Source organism: Apodemus sylvaticus, chromosome 13 (genome assembly GCF_947179515.1).
Source record: "Apodemus sylvaticus chromosome 13, mApoSyl1.1, whole genome shotgun sequence".
NCBI classification, from domain to species: Eukaryota; Metazoa; Chordata; class Mammalia; order Rodentia; family Muridae; genus Apodemus; species Apodemus sylvaticus.
Window position 1 is genome coordinate 36,014,365 of NC_067484.1, and position 18,684 is coordinate 36,033,048.

At 43.9% G+C, this 18,684-nt stretch overlaps 2 protein-coding genes across 5 annotated transcripts in view; one reads left to right on the forward strand and one right to left on the reverse strand.

Moving 5' to 3' along the window:
* Window positions 1-2,169, reverse strand: part of Csnk1a1 (casein kinase 1 alpha 1) — a 34,542-nt gene extending 32,373 nt beyond the window's left edge. For 2 of the 4 annotated variants that reach the window (XM_052201364.1, XM_052201363.1), the window contains exons 1-2: window positions 1,574-2,169; window positions 851-957 (exon numbers count right to left, since the gene is read on the reverse strand). In XM_052201364.1, coding sequence (XP_052057324.1) covers window positions 851-957; window positions 1,574-1,696 — 230 coding nt within the window. In that variant the 5' untranslated portion in view covers window positions 1,697-2,169. The remainder of the gene's footprint in view (window positions 1-850; window positions 958-1,573) is intronic. The other 2 variants (XM_052201365.1, XM_052201366.1) reach the window with 1 other exon arrangement.
* A 16,009-nt stretch (window positions 2,170-18,178) lies between these two features.
* The window catches only part of Arhgef37 (Rho guanine nucleotide exchange factor 37), a 47,695-nt gene continuing 47,189 nt past the window's right edge, over window positions 18,179-18,684 (forward strand). The window contains exon 1 of the mRNA XM_052155726.1: window positions 18,179-18,327. The gene's annotated coding sequence lies outside the window, so the exon portion shown is untranslated. The remainder of the gene's footprint in view (window positions 18,328-18,684) is intronic.

The window sequence follows — 18,684 nt, forward strand, 5'->3', positions numbered from 1 at the left end:
TAACTCAACAGGTTGAAACTATTTATCAAGCTGTTGTCAAGTGAAGCTTTCTTTTACAGCTGACCAGCAGATTTCAACAATTGGTGCTGTTCAAAACTGCCTTTGCCATTACACATAAAGTCTGTAGGAACTGAAACGTATCAAACACTATCAGTCACGAAAGCAAAAAGCAACGAACACATTGGACAGGGATAATAAGAATTTCACATGAGTACAGTTTCACAAGTTTATGTCGCATCTACTGCAGGGATCACATACTGTCAAGTCATCCATCTCCTTCCCAGAATCTCATGGCCTTATGAAACTCAATTCTTGCCTTTTCAAGGTTAATCCATTTAAGGCTGCTAAAGGAAGCTTATTTTGTGATCCCAAGCTGAGAAAAAGGCAGGAATACGGGGGTTGAGTCACGTCGCTCCGCCATTTTCTAAGCGGAGGAGGAAGACATGTTGGAACAAAAACACAACAAAAGAGCAGCCATTTCCCAAACCAGCTGCGATAGCAACCCCGATAGACTAAAGTCAGTTACACCCACACCTTCAAAACCACTTCAGGGGACAAAGTATATGAACACCAAAGGTACCTCCTTAAAGATAACAAGAAGCCAAACCTTCCGCGTAAGGACCAAAGACGACCGGCATAGCTAACTGCAAATGAAAGCCTTGGGAAGCCGAAAAATGACAAGCTAAATGCAGCAGTGCAACAAACAAAATTTCAACTAAGTTGGAGAAGTAAAAATTACCCAACGATTTCGGTTAACTGACCGATTCATTGGGTCCAATTACCAGCCTCCAACCCCTTTCACCACTCCTCAATTCCCTCTGTGACCGGCTACGAGCTCAAAGGTTCTTACCGTATATGAGGGATGCCAACCCCACCTTGAAGAATCTTATACAGTTTGCTCTCGTACAGCAACTGGGGATGCCTGGCCTTCTGGGATTCTAGTTTCACTGCCACTTCCTGCAGAGGAAAGGGGACGATGGTATCAAAATCCCTAGATTCAAACTCACTTGGGAAACCAGAAGAAATGTTAGCAGTGCTTGCTTCTAGTCGCCACTACAAGGACATGAAAAGACGGGGGAAAGCTACCTCAGTAATTACAAGACACAGCAGCCTCAAAGGTCTTTTCAGGGGAGGCAAAGGCGACCCCCCCTATGTCCTGTAAATGTAAAGTGAATGAAAGAAGTCATCTAGAAAACAGGAAACCTTGGAACTTAAGGCGAGACTTTTTAGAGGAATACTGTTCTAATTGGAAAAAGAACCCCAGGCTACATTTAAGAAATACAAAGAAAACCATGGCGATCATACGACTTCGTCCTTCTCATCTTAAATAACGGTTAAAATGAAATACTTTGAACAAAGTGGGAAACCTCAGGAGCTTACCCTGCCTTTCTATCGGGTTTTTCCTTTTTAGGGAAATAGTGGGGGAGGCTGCTAAGCCAGGAAAACTGGCTCGCTCTGGACTCCCCAGTGCGTGCGTGCGTGCAGTGGAAGAGGCTTGGAGTACTTAGGGGGGGTTGGGGTGAGGAAAAAAAGCCCAGCGTTAACGTCCCCCGACCCCGAACCGGGTGATTACCTCGCCATTGGTGATGTTGATCGCTAGATAAATGTCCCCGAAGGAGCCAGATCCGATCTTCCGCACCAGTTTGTATTTCCCACCGACGATAAATTCGGCCTTGGAGCCGCTGCTGCTCGCCATCCTGAGACGCGAAGATGGAGGCGGGGGCCGAGCCCCGACACCTCTGGAAGAGGATGGAAGCCTCCGGGGCTGTTCCACCCGGTAGAACTGAGAAGCGCGGCAGGCAACCTAAAACCAAGGCTTTGTTGGCGTTACAGGGCGCAAAGACGGCTGAAAGAAGCCGGATCGCCGCTGCTCGCTGAGGGCCAGGCCGCAGTTAGTGAAGGGTGGTCGCGGCTGCTGAAGCTCCGCCACTTGCTATTTGGGCGGCCGCCGCTGTTTCGCGTTCGCGGCGACGTCGCGGGCTGGGGAAGGGGCGCGGTGAATTAGGGCGGCGGTACCGCTGCCACCACTGCCGCCGGCTCCGGCCCGGAGGGAACCCGTCACTCCGCCGATGCCGCCATCTTGTTACTCCAGCTCCAGCCAACACAAAATGCCCCCAGTCCCCGGGAGCCGCTTCTTCACGGCGCGGAGCACTCTGGGAAAGGGATCTCGGGCGCTCTTTCAGTAGGGTGGGCTGAGAGGGGGAGGGCGGAACCGGATTCGCGAGAGTCGCAGCCCACGCTCCCAGCGTCACTCAGTCACGCCCAGCTGCGCCTGCGCACTGAGATGCTCGCGGACTGCGCAGGCCTGGTGCGGCCTGTCCTTTTCCCCGCCCGGGCTCATTTCCACTTCCGGTCGGCCGCGGCTCTGCTCTTGCTACCTGTTAGTCACTTCGGGGTGCTCACCCCGAGGGCAGTGTCTTGCTGTGCGTCAGGAGGGCGCGTTAGGGAGTCACCTTCTTTTCAAATGGGGCCAATGAAAGCTTCTGGTCTCTTTGGGAATCGAGTGATCTTTTTTCCGCGTTTGAAGCGGTTTATAGCCTTTGATCCTCTTTCAGGTCACTCTGGGGCCGTCCCTTTCCAGTCAGAATAGGTTCTGATTTGGGTCGGAATAGGTTCTGGCCTCAGAGAAAAGCTGCGCTGGGCGAGCTGGCTTTAGGAAGTGGCAGGCTTTAGCGTTGCCTGATTACTAGTAATCAAAGTCCAGGGTTCTGTGAAGTTTGCTAACTCCCCTTTCCCCATGTTTTTAAAGGGAGCATAAAGAACCTGAAATTAGCCTCGCCCCATGTCTGTTCCTATCCATTTGAATACGAACATTTGATCTGAAAGGAACAAATCTAATAAAAACTTCATGATGTTACGTAATAATTAGAAAAACTTAACAATAAGAAAATTGCGCATAGTATAATTTGTTATACCCATCGCCAAAGAAACAGTTTGTCTTGGGTCACCTTGAGAAGTATATTATTAATGCAAACGGTACAAATAAATATTATAAAAGTGCCAGGCGGTGGTGGCACACACCTTTAATCCCAGCACTTGAGAGGCAGAGGCAGGCGGATTTCTGAGTTCGAGGCCAGCCTGATCTAACAGAGTGAGTTCCAGGACAGCCCCAGGGCTACACAGAGAAACCCTGTCTCCAAACAAACAAACAAATAAATAAATATTACAAAATAATCGACGTGTTTAAAACTGATAAAACAGGACTTGACCTACTTTCAGGTACAAAATTTTACTGAAAATTGAGTGTGAAAATTAAGGTTGACAAAAACTCTCTCGGGTGCTATGAAACGCGAATATAGCCTGAGTTGTAAAACTTTTGGGTCAATCCTAAAATAAACATTAAAATGAAAAAAAACTGATGTATTTTTATTTCGTGTATGTGTGTGCATGCATGGGTTTTTGTGCATCACATACATGAATGCAAGTGGGAACTGGATCGCATGAACCGGAGTCATAGGTACGGGAGAGCCATCTGATGTGGCGATCTCCAGGTGCATTGAAAGAATAAGTAAGTGCTCTAAACCACTGAGCCATCACTCCAGGCCAGGGAAAAATGAAAAAAAGTTTGAAAGCAACTGGCACACTAGTTAGGAACAGAGTCTACCTAGGGCTTAACAAGGAGTTCTGAAGGACAGGCAAACTAGGATTGGCCAAAGCACATATGAGAGTCACACACACACACACACACACACACACACACACACACACACACACGGCATCTTGGTGGAGGGTTATAAATGCTCAGTTGATGTGGTAGGCATAAAGAGAACTAACTTGGGTGTGTTTAGATAGGTGCAACTCTAGGAAAGCATGCCACAAAATTATAGAACAGTGTGTGTTTTCCACCTACCAATCTAATTTCACATCGAGATTCTTATCTTCCTACATTTGTGTCATTAAAATACATTTTTTGTGGGTTGGGGAGCTGGAGAGATGGCTGGAACTCTTGCAGCTCTTTTAGCAGATCCTGGGCCAGATCCCAGCATCCATATGATGTCTCCCAACGCCAGTTCCAGAGGATCAGATCAGACCGCCTCTGGTCTCTGGAGTATTTCATTCACACGGTGCACAGATATGCATGCAGTCAAAACACCTAAAGACATTAAGTAAAAATAACCCTAAAAACTGGGGCTGAGGGTCAACAATTTTCTATTTAAATCTTCATTTAGAAACTTCTTTTTTAAAGTCAACTTATACATCTAACTCTTTAAAATGAAGAGTTGTTAGAAACCTACTCCCCCCAAAAAATCTAGTCTAAGTGACTTTTAGAAATGCTTCGAAGGCCATATAATTTTACACAGACACATGTAAAATAAAGTTGACGTGTATAATTGTTTGGCACGTGTTATTTGTTTCTATAATATTGTAGTCACCATTCCAGTACTGACTAGGGACTAAAGTGTGAGTTGCCACCCTTGCAGCTGTGGTTTCTATTATGCCAATCATAGGATTTTCATTTCTTTGGTACAGGATGGGTAAACTTGGTGGTATTTACTTTTAATGTGGAAACTGTTTTTAGGTATTGGCTGGGACTCAATCTTCTCTTTTAACCCATCTATTATTCTGTAGAGACATTCTCCCTAAGTCCCTGAAGACTTTATTTGGGGCGCTATTCTTTAAACTCACCAATCATTCCACACTCATTGAAATGGTAGCCGTTTCCCAACTAAAGGAATCTTCATAATCTGGCGCTTATCAGATGAATTCACTAAAATTACTTTTAAAATGAATAAAAATTTAAGACCCTGGAGAGATTTAGAGACCAAGTTGGATAATTATTACGTTTCTTTCTCTTTCTTTCTTTCTTTCTTTCTTTCTTTCTTTCTTTCTTTCTTTCTCTTCTTCTTCTTTTCTTTTCTTTCTTTTCTTTTTTTTTTTTTTTTTTGGTTTTTTGGATTTTTTTTTTTTTTCGAGACAGAGCTCTGGCTGTCCTGGAACTCACTCTGTAGATCAGGCTGGCCTTGAACTCAGAAATCTGCCTGCCTCTGCCTCCCAAAGTGCTGGGATTAAAAGCGTGCACCACCACCACCCAACAATTACTTCTTTTCAAATACAGTTTGCAGAGTGCTTTTACGCATACCATTTGTGCTCTCCTATGATAAACTGGTGAGCCCAAGGTCACGCAGGTCTTAAAGGCATAGGACTAGAACCCCAACTTAACCAAGAGAGAACTTTTGAAAAGAGTAGGACACAAATTTGAATCATCGTGTCCTGGTAATTACATCTGTATTTATTGTCAAATCTAGATTTTAAGCACCTATACTTGTTTTTTAAAGCCAGTGTCCCTCAAGAAAAGCCCCCTGGTTCATAACCAGAGTATGTTTTGGGTAAAAATTAGAACAAACACAAGATACTGAGGTGGATTCAAAAAACACAAGCTGGCTTGTCCGTCTCTAGGATCACAAACTGACAAATCAGTAGAAAAATGCAACACCGAGCAGGAGAGATGGCTCAGCAGTTAAGAGCAATGACAGCTCTTCTGAAGGTCCTGAGTTCAAATCCCAGCCAGCACATGATGGCTCACAACCATCACTAATGAGATCTGAGGCCCTCTTCTGGTGTGTAAAGATATCTACAGTGTACTTACATATCATAATACATAAATCTTAAAGGAAAAAAAGACCTCTCTACTTACCCGTTAGCCCTTTTAGCTTATATAAAACTCATGTTTCGATTTTAAAGACTGTTTAGCATTTCAAGTATACATGTGTGTACACATATGTTCAATTTTATTTCTTAAAAATTAACAAAATAGTCATAGTTCTGTCTTGAGACTAGTTTTTTTTCTTTCTAAATAATCTGTTAGAGATATGGTCCCATAGAACCAGTCTTCTGCAGTATCACTTCTAATGTCTATGGAATGTGAATGGGATTGATGGAATATTGAACCAGTCCCAACTGAATATTCTGTTGTTTTCTAGACTTTTCTAGTCTAAACAAACAATGCTACAATGACTGCTACTGTAGTTAAATATTTGTTATCATGCAACTGGAGAGAGTATAATTCTAGACATGCCACTGGCCTAAGAACCCTCTGTATCATAATCAAACAGGTTCACTGGAAACTGATTCTGTATTAAAACTATTTGCTTACTCAGTGCACTCAAGGGCTAATCTAGCTTCTCACTTAACTTTATAGTTACACACTTAAATCCAAGTCTTTTCATTTTACTTCTGAAAGGGGCTGTTAGGTCCTCTTTCTGACTGACATATTGGTAGAACACTTAATGAATTTAATTTTGCAGTTCCTTTGTTCCTTCTCCTGGGTTATATATTTATGTAAGTACACTGTCACTTTCTTCACACACACACACACACACACACACACACACACACACACACACACACACCAGAAGGGGGCATCTGATCCCGTTACAGATGGTTGTGAGCCACCATGTGGTTGCTGAGAATTGAACTCGGGACCTCCGGGAGAGCAGTGAGTGCTCTTAACCGCTGAGCCATCTCTCCAGCCCCTATCTTCCTTTGACACGTGTGACAGGGCTAAGAAGGTATTTGTTGTCCATTCTAGAAGCAACTGAGCTCTCCAGTGAATTTGATTCAATTGAACAGAAAGGGAAACCGACTTTGCTGTGAAGGACTGGAGATCAAAGGACCTCAGTAAAGCCTTGAGCTCAGAAGCGGTGGCTCACACCTTTAGTGCCAGCACTTGGGAGGCAGAGGTGGGTGGATTTCTGATTTTAGGGCTAACCTGGTCTACAGAGTAAGTTGCAGGACAGCCAGGGCTGTACAGAAAAAAACTGTCTTGAAAAACCAAAACCAAAACCAAACCAAACCCCCAGACAAGCAAACAAAAAACAAGCAGACAATAAATGGTCCTCCGACAGGAGCTACAGTAGCAGAGTGGTGGTTAGAAGGGACCAGGAGGCCCGCTCCCTTTCAGGGTATGTGAGAATGACAGCAATTATAACTTAGTTTTCAGAATAGCTATTCCTGAAGCTAGGAGAGGGACACGGGGTTAAATAATCTCTACCCCCTCCCTTTTTGCATAAAAAAAATGCTGACTGTGGAGTGAAAGGAGAAATGTCTTATACCACCCAACACAATACAGTAGTGAAATTCAACAATGAAGATCCTGCCTGGCCTCTCCCCTTTTTCTCAGGATCACTCTGAAACAATACTGGAAGCTTTGACTTGTTTGTCTGAAATGAACATTCCGCAGTATAATGCACAAAAGCTGGAAATACACCCTGACTGTTAACAAGAAGGCGCATATCCCTATGCCCTTGCTGACCACCTGACCAAAGCACGCCTTAAGCACCAGGTAGTAAAAGACACTGTGCAGTTCCCACTGGCCTTCTCTATCCTTCTACAAGTCCTGTTAGATCAACCTGACAATATTTAGATTATCACATTATATTTCTAATTTTATTAATTTTATTATTAATTACTTACAATTAATAAATAGCTATTATAATGATTATTTATTAATAATAAATTTATTTATCAATATTAGTTTTATTCCATTTGTATGAACCGTTACTGTCCTGCCTTGCAGTTTGGGTGCTCCTTAGCTATTTTTACTAGGAAGATTAATCCTTAAGTTCTGGAGTTTCTGCCTTTCTTTCATCTTTCCCGCCCTCTCCTTCTGCATTGTTCACTAGCAAGGGCACGAAGGTGTCTCCTGTGACTCTTGGTTCATTCCAGTAATCCACTTTTCTTTGTGAGACTAAATTTGGAGCCTCTTGAGTTACTATTCCCTGAGGAGGAGTGTTGGTCCTAAAGTCACATCCTGTTAACTCTCAGCTTGCCAGGCTGAGGTCGGGAGGCATTGCTGGTTGTCATAGGAAATGGAATAACTGCTCCATTTGGTGCCAGCTAAGACTTGCTACAGTGCAGTGAGCAGAACTAGAGTGGTCATGTGGTGTGTGTGTGTGTGTGTGTGTGTGTGTGTTTGTGTGTGGTGGTGATGGTTTTACTGGAAGGGCCCTAATCCACCAAGATGAAACATCTGATTATATTGAAACAACCCTTATGTTTAAGAGTGTTTTGTAGTTCATGAGTTTCTTACTTTCTGTTGGACTCTGAACTTGGTCAGAACTCCTAAAAGTATGTCTTACCTATGTAGACAAATAATTGACAGGATTCTTCTACTTACCTGGTATAGCCTGTTTAGCCCATATGAAACATATGTATATATGTATGTGTACATGTATGTGTCTGTCTGTCTGTCTGCCGTCCATCCGTCCGTCCATCTATCTGTCTGTCTGCCTCTCTCTCTCTCTCTCTCTCTCTCTCTCTCTACCTACCTACCTACCTACCTATCTAAGGGTTTTTCGAGACAGGGTTTCTCTGCACAGCCTTAGCTGTCCTGAAATAGCTTGTCCTTATTAACTCGCTCTGCAGAGTAGGCTGGACTTAAGTCCCTCCATTTCATGATTGCAAAATATATCAAGGGAGGAAACTGTAAATGTATGTCATAATTAAAAGAAGCTACAAAAACAGACATCTACTTAAGAGATTCTAGAATATGCCACACACACACACACACACACACACACAAAGTCAAGAACCCAGAGGCTTGGTTTTCAATATTTATCCAATGCTGCCATCTTGTGGACATTTACTATAGCCAGCCTTTTATGACTGCCATACTATGACTTAGATTGCCTAGCAGTATCTGAAGTCAAATATTAAATGCACAGGACCAGGTATTTGCCAGTCACAGAGAAGAAAATCACCCCCGAGGAAATACACAGTGTTGAAATAATTTTGAAAAAAACCCCAACTATGATGTTTATAGAACATGGTAGACGAAAAAAGACCACATCAGAGAACAATTAAACATTATGTACAGAACAATACATACTGCAGAGAATCCTTTCTTCCTTTTACTATAATGACGTCATACTGTGTCATAATCACTGTGTAGTGCATTCTGTCCCTCTGTAGACGGTGATTGATGAGAAGGACTATCAGGTCTATTTGTATTTTGTGATGTAATGAGTGAGGGACATAGAGAACAAGGGACAAGTTCAGTCAGAGCTGAGCAGGCTTTCTGGACTCCCAGGTCAGTCGGTACACTCTACCCACAACAGTCTGTACACTCTATCCACAACATCACATCTATTCCTCAATAAAAAAGCATATTGGTGATAGAGAGAAATTAAAACCTATTTAACTTTCTCGGTGGCTACTCGGCATGTGTACTGGCATTATTTGCTGAGTACCACTGTGGGCCAGTCACTATACTAACACCCCTGCATTTAGGAAGGTTCCAGTCCAGATTCAGAGGGTCTGAGTAAGAAATGCCATTTTGTCTATGGCTTTAAAATTAATATAAACTCAATGAATCCCACAAAATACTATGAGATGGTTATGTGATCGCTCCACTTTGGACATTCTGAAGTTCGTGTTTTTCTTATACATTATTTTATCTTTTTGTCAATCAACTCTGGGAAAGACATAGAGATGTATCAGGGTGTGGTGCTACATGCTTTTCAGGGGGCAGAGGCAGGTGGATCTCTCTTTGAGTTTAAAGCCAGCCTGGTCTATTTAGTAAGATCTCGACTAGTGAAGGTTACAGAGTGAGACCCTGTCTTAAGACAAAAACAAAAACAAAAACAAAGAAAAGGCATATAGGTTTTATACTTGATTTACCCACGAAAGGAAGTCCCAGAAATACTAGTGAATTATCCAAAGTCACAAAGATAATTAAAGGAGCCAGTTTGTGACGTTTTCAAATTTGTTTTCCTTCGGTCACATGACAAGGGCTACATTATTGACTACTAGGTGCCATCAAGACTATTATTTGCTGAGAACTGCATGGCATTCTACTTCTAGTTTTATGAATATGTGCATATGTATATAAATATAAAACTTCTAATTATGTATACTTGTATGCTGCATCCTTAAATATTTCTGTATATTTCCCAATTGCAATGACATCTTTTTAATAACCCTAGTTTCTTAAAACTTTGTATTTATGTGTGTATGTGTGTATGTGTGTGTGTGTCTGTCTTTGTGTCTAAGTGCATACATGTCACTTAGTGTGCAGGTGCCCAACAAGGCCAGAGGGAAGCATCAGAGACCCTGGACTGAAGTGAAGGCAGTTGTGAATTACCTGACTGGGTGCTGGGACCTGACGGAGGTCCTCTGGAAAAGCAGAAAGTTCTCTTAACCTACAAGCCATTTCTCCAACCACAAATTTTTAAAAGCAAGAAATTTCCTGTTGACACGACACTGCTTATTGTTCCTTAGTCTGAATTCAAGCTTCCTCAGTTGTCCCAATAATGACATATTCCCACAGCCCAGGGTCCAGTTCAGCATCAAGAACTGCATTGCATTATCCTATCCATTTTCTTCAATTGGATTCTTTAGCCTTTGATTATGGGTATATTTTCTTTGTTCTGTTTCCTTTTTGATATGCTGTCTTCCCCCACTGATTCAGAACTCACTGTGTAGACCAAGGTGTGCTTGGCCTTACAGTAATTCTCTTATACCTGCCTTCTACGTGTCAAGACTGCATGTGTGTGTCAGCACACCTGGCCTCTTTGTTTCTCTGAATTAGCATTTTTGAAGATGACAGGCCAGTTACTTTTGCAAAATGGCCTTTACTTTGCATTTATCTTATGGTTCCACATAAGTATATCCAGTCATAAATCTGGAGCAAGAGCACGTTCACAGCAACTCTGTGTCCTTTCCTTTGTGTCCCATCCATGTCACGTGCTACCAGGACACCTCAGGGTTCGGGAGATTAAAGTTTGGCTAAGGTGGTGCAGACAGGTATTCCACTGCAAAGACGTCATCTTGCTTTTGTAACTCATGAGTGGGCATGGTCATCCCCCTGCCCCACCTCCACCCCCTCCTGAACAGGTGAGCCCTCAGTGTGGAGGACTGAGCGTAGCGCCTTGTGTGCTGTCGGCACACATTTGACCACAGGGCTTCTTTCCTTTTTACTTTGGAACAGGGTCTCACTAACTTTCTCGGGCTGGCTTTATTTTGTTTATTTTATTTTTTGCTTTTTTTGAGACAGGGTTTCTCTGTGTAGCCGTGCCTGTCTCTAAGCTCGCTTTGTAGACCAGGTTGGCCTCAAACTCAGAGCTGTCTACCTCTGTTGAGATTAAAGGCTTGCACCACCATACCAGGCTCAGGCTCAGGCTGGTCTTGAATTTCCTCTGTAGCCCAGGCAAGCCTTGGATAAGTCCTCCTCCTGCCTCAGCCTCTCAAGTGGCTGAGATTAAGTCCTCTACCACCATGCCCATCTTGGCAAGATATTTCGACTCTATTTCATATCAAACTTTCACTACAGCAACATCCTTTAAGGATTTTTCTAACAAACCATTCACATATATTAGGCCTCATTTTGCTGTAAGGAACAGCTTCCTAGTCTTTCTTATTTCTTTATTTATCCTGTTATTCAGAAGAGTATGGGATTGTGGATTATTATTGTTTTAAATGCTTATTTTTATTTACACGTATGAGTGCTTGTCTGTGTGTGAGCGTATTGCATACGTGTGAGATTACTAAGGACTGAAGACAGTGTTAGATCTGCTGGAGCTGGAGTTACAGACCATTGTAAAAGGCCCGACATGGGTGCTGGGAACCAAACCTGAGTTCCCTGGAAGAACAGCAAGAACTCTTATCAACTGAGCCACCTTGTCAGACCCTAGATTATTATTTTACTTGATTTATCATTACTTGCTGATATTTACTTTGATAAATTAACTTAGAATTGGCCAGGGAACTCTTGCAAGTTAACTCTTTTATCATTCTGACTATTATAGTCTTTCACCCCCACCTCCCACCCCCAAAACAGCTCTGTATAACAGCCCTGGCTGTTCCGGAACTTGCTTTGTAGATCAGGATGGCCTCTGACTCACCTGAGATCCACCCACTTGCCTCTCAGGCAGTGAGGATTTTCTTAATTACTGTTTGTGGTAGGAGGTCCCCGCCCACTGTGGGCGGTACCATTCCTAAGCAGATGGGCCTGGGCTATAAGGGAAAGGGAGAAGCAGTCTAGCAAGTTGAGTTCTTCCATGTTTCCTTTTCTATCTTCAGATTCCTGCCTTGAGTTCTGCCACGGTTTTCCTTCAGTGACATACTGTAAAGTGTAGGACAGAATGAACAATCCCCCTGCCCCAAGTTGGTTTTGGCTACTGTTTTATTGCAGGAACAGGACAACAAACTAAAACAAGCTGTTTTAGGCTTACCAGCTCCTTCGCGAGAGCCGCGGCTCCTTTAATGAGGAATGCTATTTAGAAGCCAAGATCTGGGTGCTGGGTGTGCTCAATGTTTCTGGTTTGTCTCTCTGCCTGTGTGAATTTAAGCAACAGATTTTTTTTCCCTCCCACCTTACCTTCTTCAATTTGTTTATTTTTGATGTCAGTGTCCTGTTCTGTTTTTGGTTTTTTGTTTTGTTTTTTCCGAGACAAGGTTTCTCTGTGTAGCCCTGGCTGTCCTGGAACTCACTTTGTAGACCAGAATAGCCTCGAACTCAGAAATCTGCCTGCCTCCGCCTCCCAAGTGCTGGGATTAAAGGCATGCGCCACCACCGCCTGGCCTGTTTTTTTGTTTGTTTGTTTGTTTGTTTGTTTGTGTTCCTCTTCATCTCTAAGTCATCTTTCATCATTGGCCCAACGATTAAAGGTCAAGAGGGTGGGTAGCCTCAGAAAACTACTTAACAGAATTTAGTATTTATTTAAATTTTTAGGGGCTAGAGAGATGGCTCAGCAGTTTAGAGCAAAGACTGTTCTTCCAGAGGTCCTAAGTTCAATTTCCAGCAACCACATGGTGGTTCACAACCATCTGTAATGGGATCTGATGCCCTCTTCTAGTGTGTCTGAAGACAGCTATGTGTACTCAAATAAATATAATGAATAAATAAATAAATAAAATTTTAAGAGGGTTATTCATTTTATTTGATGTGAGAGAGTATTTTGTCTACATGTATGTCTGTGGACCACGTGCATGTCTGGTGCCTGAGTAGGTCAGAAGAGGACATCAGGTGCCCTGGAATTGGAGTTACAGATGGTTGTGAGCTACTCTGTGGGTGCCAGGAATAGACTGGGTTCCTCTGGAAGAGCAGCTAGTGCTCTCAATCTTTGCAGCCATCTCTCCAGTCCCTCAAATTGAATTCTATATGTGAAATAAATAAGGTCAATCTTATCACCATAAAAAGGTGCTCTTAAAAAAAAGATTGATTTATTTACTATATGTAAGTGGACTGTAGCTATCTTTAGACACACAGAAGAGGGTGTCAGATCTCATTACACATGGTTGTGAGCCACCATGTGGTTGCTGGGATTTGAACTCAGGACCTCCAGAAGAATAGTCAGTGCTCTTAACCGCTGAGCCATGTCTCTACTCTCCCAAAAATGTGCTCTTGTCATGAGTAAATGATATGAGGTTTATACTATTCACATTTATACGTCCCAATTTTGACTGTGGGTATAGTGTGACCAGCCAGCTGTTCTGGAACTCATTCTGTAGACCAAGCTGGCCTCAAACTCAGAAATCCTTCTGCCTCTGCCTCCCAAGTGCTGGGATTAAATTCTGTGCCTTCCTTACCGTGACAGTGTGTACCTCCTGGAGCTAGAAGTCAGAATAAACCTTCCATCCCATCCTCTCTTTAGAGGAAAATGTATACCAAAGAATTGTTTTAAAGTAAGTTTCTTTCCTTTCCTTTCCTTTCCTTTCCTTTCCTTTCCTTTCCTTTCCTTTCCTTTCCTTTCCTTTCCTTTCCTTTCCTTTCCTTTTCTTTTCTTTTCTTTTCTTTTTTTTCCGAAACAGGGTTTCTCTATGTAGCCCTGGCTGTCCTGGAACTTACTCTGTAGACCAGGTTGGCCTCGAACTCAGAAATGCGCCTGCTTCTGCCTCCCAAGTGCTGGGATTAAAGGCATGCGCCCCCATGCCCAGCTCATAACTTTCTTTTTTTAATAAGTTATTTATTTTTATTTCATGTGCATTGGTGCTTTGCACACATGTATATCTGAGTGTGAGGGTGTCAAATCTTGGAGTTAAAGACACTTGTGAATCACCATATGCTTGATGGGATTTGAACTCAGGACTTCTGGAAGAGCAGTCAGTGCTCTTAACCGCTGAGCCATCTCTCCAGCCCTAAAGTAAATTTCTTTATGATTTGTTAATTAACACAGTTTTGTAACACTATTTTATATATCTGTATATCTGGGATTTTAGGAGAAAAGGGTCACAAATGGAAAAGGCTTGAGAAGCCCTGCTCAGGGGACATCAGGCTTTGTGGCACACGATATCAATCAAGACACTCTAGAGACAGAAGGAGGCTGATCTCTACCAGTCCAATGTTAGCCTGGTCTTTAAAAGAAGTTTCAGCACAAAGACCCAGAAAGAACAAAGACTGACCTCTGCCAACATGGAAACAGTTGTATCAGGAGATGGCTTGGACCACAACTTTTAGCTTTTAGCACTTCCCCAAGCCCCAAGCCTACTAGCACACATGGAAGACTTCATCCTTATAGAATCTCCACCATTGCAGAAGAAATTCATCTTTCTTCCTCTCTCCCCAGCTTTGTCTGTCCTTGTGTCTGTACACACACAGCCTTGATAGGTTGCCACCATCTAGAGGACCCTGATCAATACATTCTTTTCACTTCTGGAAGGTCACTGAGAAAATGTGTTCTCCTTAGAACCACTGTCACGAACGTGATGATTGGGCCTGATAATCTGACAGGATTCCCAGTCACCTCGGAGACACACCCCTAGGTGCGTCTGTGAGAGTAGTATTTCTAAAGATGAAAAACTGACAGGGGAAGACCCACCTCCATGTGACTGGCATCCTACAAGGTGTGGCCCAGACGTAAAGAAGCAGAAGGAACTTCTGATGCATCCAGCTTTTCGCACAGGAGCAGTCCATCTTTAAATGGGTGTACTATATCCATGCTAGACTCAAGTGGATCCTGAAGGCTCGTGTGAGTTATATGAAGAGGTGGCCCAAATGGCTGTGGGTCCTTCTCCTGCCACAGCCTCTTCCACCCCCTATGTGCCTATGTCCTCATGAGATCTCGAATGTGATTATACAGAGAGGGAAGACTGGGCCAGGTCTATGGATGGCCGGGAACACTGAGAAGGTATTGCCTGGAATCTGCAGGATCACAGCACGTGTAGTGGTTTGATGTGAAATGTGCTCATGTTTCGGGACATGTGCGCGCGCGCGCGCGCACACACACACACACACACACACACACACACACACACATTCCTGGTGATGCTGTTTGGGAAGGCTATGGAACCTTTAGGAGGTAAGGCCTTGTCAGCGGAGGCTGGAGAGTTATTGGGAACCCTGAGGCTTTATAGCCTGGCCCCACTTCCTGCTCACACCTTGGTTGCTGAGTGCAGGGGTAATGTAACCAACCATCTTCCTGCTCTGCCACCTCCCCTCCCCTGCCTGCTGCCATGGCTTTTCCACCACCATGGACTGTATCTCTCCAAACAGTAAGCCAAAACAAACCCTTTGTGCCATAAGCTGCTTTTGTCGGGATATTTTAATCATACTAATTAGTAAGTTATTAAGACAACATGAAACCAACACTTTTGTTTTAATTAGGGGGCAAATGGAGCCCAAGAACACTGATCACCTCTATGGATCAAACCACTGATGAATTCATCGAGGAGCGGGATGTCAGGGGGTGAGGTCTAGTTGGAGGGGTGGAGCTCTGTTCTCTCCCTCCTTTTCCCTCTCCCTCCTGATTTCTTGGAGGTGAGCAGCTTTCCTTTCCCATGAACTTCCTTCCTCCATGACACTTCCGCCTTGCCAAAGACCTAACAACAATGTGCCTGGACAGTCATTGACTTAAACCTAGGAGACCATAAACAAATAAAATATCTTATCCTAAGCTGTTTTGTCACAGTCACAAAAAAGTAATACACTGTTCATCTTAGACTATGATGAAAAAGAGAGAGACAGATATATGGAGACAGACAGATAGATGTAAAGAGAAACAGGCAATTCATAAAAGTATTCAGTCAACTGTAGTGAATTACAGTGAAGGTGTCAGTCAACACTTGTTTGTAGGACGACAGCTGGGTCAGCTCTGAGTGTCCATCACCAGGTCCAGAGCCTGGTGTTAGGATAGCCCACTCCCAGTGTTAGAGCAGAAGCATCCTTCCTGTGGAGTTATTTCTTCATGGATCTGATCAAGTAGCCCAGGGCTTTTCAACCATCCTAATGCTGCAACCATTTAATATAGTTCCTCATGGTGTGGTGACCTCCAAGCATAAAGCTATTCCATTGTTACTTCATAACTGTAATTTTGCTGTTATGGATCATAATGTAAATATCTGATATACAGGATATGAGACGTTACCCCCAAAGGGGTCGCCGCCACCCACGGGTTGAAAAATCACTCATTTAGTCCATGTTTCTAGCTTTGTTCTTGACCCTTTTGTCCCTTTTAAGATTTATTAGGATTTTATTTGAGATTTATTACACACACACACCACACACCTGCCTGTACGCCTGTGTGCCATGTATGTGCAGGTACATGTGGAGGTCAGAAGAAGGCAGCAGAGCCACCTGGAGCTGGAGTTACGGGTCCTGCCCACCTGGAGTGGGTGCGGGTCCTTTGGAAGAGGAGCGCGCACTTTTAACTGCTGAGTCATGTCTCAAGTCCTCTCTTCCAACTCTCCGTTGATTCAGTGAGACCCCCCCCCCCCAAAGATCTTTCAACACATTCCATTTGTGCTTCAGTTAACCAGAACCAGATTTTGTTACTGCTGAAGACCCTAGCAGCCTAGTTAGTCCATCGTTTTTTAGATATATTTGACCCCAAAGAGTCCGATCTTACAGCTTATAGTACGTATCTCTAAATAATACCGTGGTTAACTTTGCAAGCGGTTTGGGAGTTCTGTTTCAGTTCCCCCTTAAGTCTTGTATACCTCAGGAAAAAGGAGAAATGGCAGAGAAAAGGTCTTTTGATTTTCGAAATATCTGACTTTCACAATTCTTAGTTGTACGCTCTTATCCACCCACTTAACAAACACTAATTCAGCGCTAACTTTGGCAGCATGCCAGGTACTGAAGAACTCCAAAGATCAATGAGAGATAATCCCAAGAATATGCTTTTGAATTGTAAATGAGACAAATGTATTTTTGTTTTTGTTTTTGCTTTTTGAGACAGAAATGCACTGTGTAGCCCTGGCTGACCTGGAACTCATTTTGTAGACTAGGCTGGCCTTGAACTTAACGAGAAAGCACCACGATCAAAGGCATGTGACACCACTCCATGGGATGAATGTATTTTTTAAGTAGGTAAACTTTAAAGATTGATTACAATTGAAGAAAGAAGTGAAGGGACTCCTTTTTATCTCTAGGTAACTGTCACTAGGGGCAAGGTGACATTTATTTTTCTTTTTTAAGTTCAATAAGTCATTATCACAAAACAAAAACAAAAACCTGGACCAGCTGTAGCGTGCACAGTTTAAATCCCAGCCAGCACTTGGGAGGGAAGAGACAGATCTCTGTGTGTGATACCAGCCTAGTGTACACAGTGAGGGCCTGTCTGTAGATAAATTCTAGGATAGAGCTGGTAAGGCCGTGTTTACAGACAAGCTTAGGTTACCTCCATAAGGAACACTGGGCTTCAAGGTATTTTGCTCTTCCAACTATGAGTTCATCATCCAAGACAGGGAGCTACGACGACTAACAGAGACCCTATCTGTGGAATTAACTTTTGAGTCTTCAGTACCCAGAGGTGACCCTTGCTTTCTGTAATAATATGAAATAAAACACCAGCATTTTCACATCCCGGAAGAAACTACTGACAGCTTTGTCTAAGATGGCATGCGCCGACAGAGCCTTGGAGCAAGAACCCATAGTGCTCCACAGGTTTAAGTCTCAGCTGGTTAGGTTCTAGTCCACTTGTCGCAAGTTAGAGTCTGTTGAGAAAATGCCAGCTGATGATTGGCCTCTAGGCAAGTCTGTGGGGGCCGTTTCTTGATTAATGATCGCTAAGGAAGGGCCCAGACCACTGTGGAGGGTGACACACCTGAAGCCCCTGGTCTGTAGAAGAAAGCAGGCTGAATAAACACAACCATTGGGAAAAGGCAAGTAAACAACATTCCTGTAAGGTCTCTGCTTCAGTTCCTGACTCCGGCTTCCTGCCTGGCATGAGTTTGGGCTTTCATTTCCTTTGAGAATGGGCTGTGATTTTGACATCCACTGTAGTCCTCTCCCTAAGTGGCTTCTGGTCATGTGTTAATCGCAGCAATAGAAAGTAAGTTAAGACAGCCCTCGAGTTCAGTGATTCTGGTCGCAGCACAGAAGAAACCCATTGCCAGCAGGAGGGCCCACGAGCGGACCTGTCGCCCTGGTATTGGGGTGAAGTGGGACAGGTGAGTTGGCAGGTGTGGCGCTGCCCCGCCCGGGACCAACGGAGGCGCGGTCTGGGAACGCCCTCCGCTGCTGAGTGACTCAGGGAGCGCGCGCGGAAAACAACCTGGCCTTAGAGTGGCAACTGACAAAGGCGGGAGCGCGCTCTGCGCGTGCACTGCAGTCAGAGGCTCTTCCCAGAGCCCGGCTGCCCCAGCCCAGAGGGTGCGAGTGACACCGGAGGGCATCCGGCGCGTGCGCGGTGAGTCCACCTCGGCGACACGATGCCGCCAGGAGGGCTGCGGGGAAACAGCTGCTAGACAGATGAGGTGCGCGAGATTGGTGGGGGATCGGGGTGGGGCGGGGAGGCAGAGAGGCAG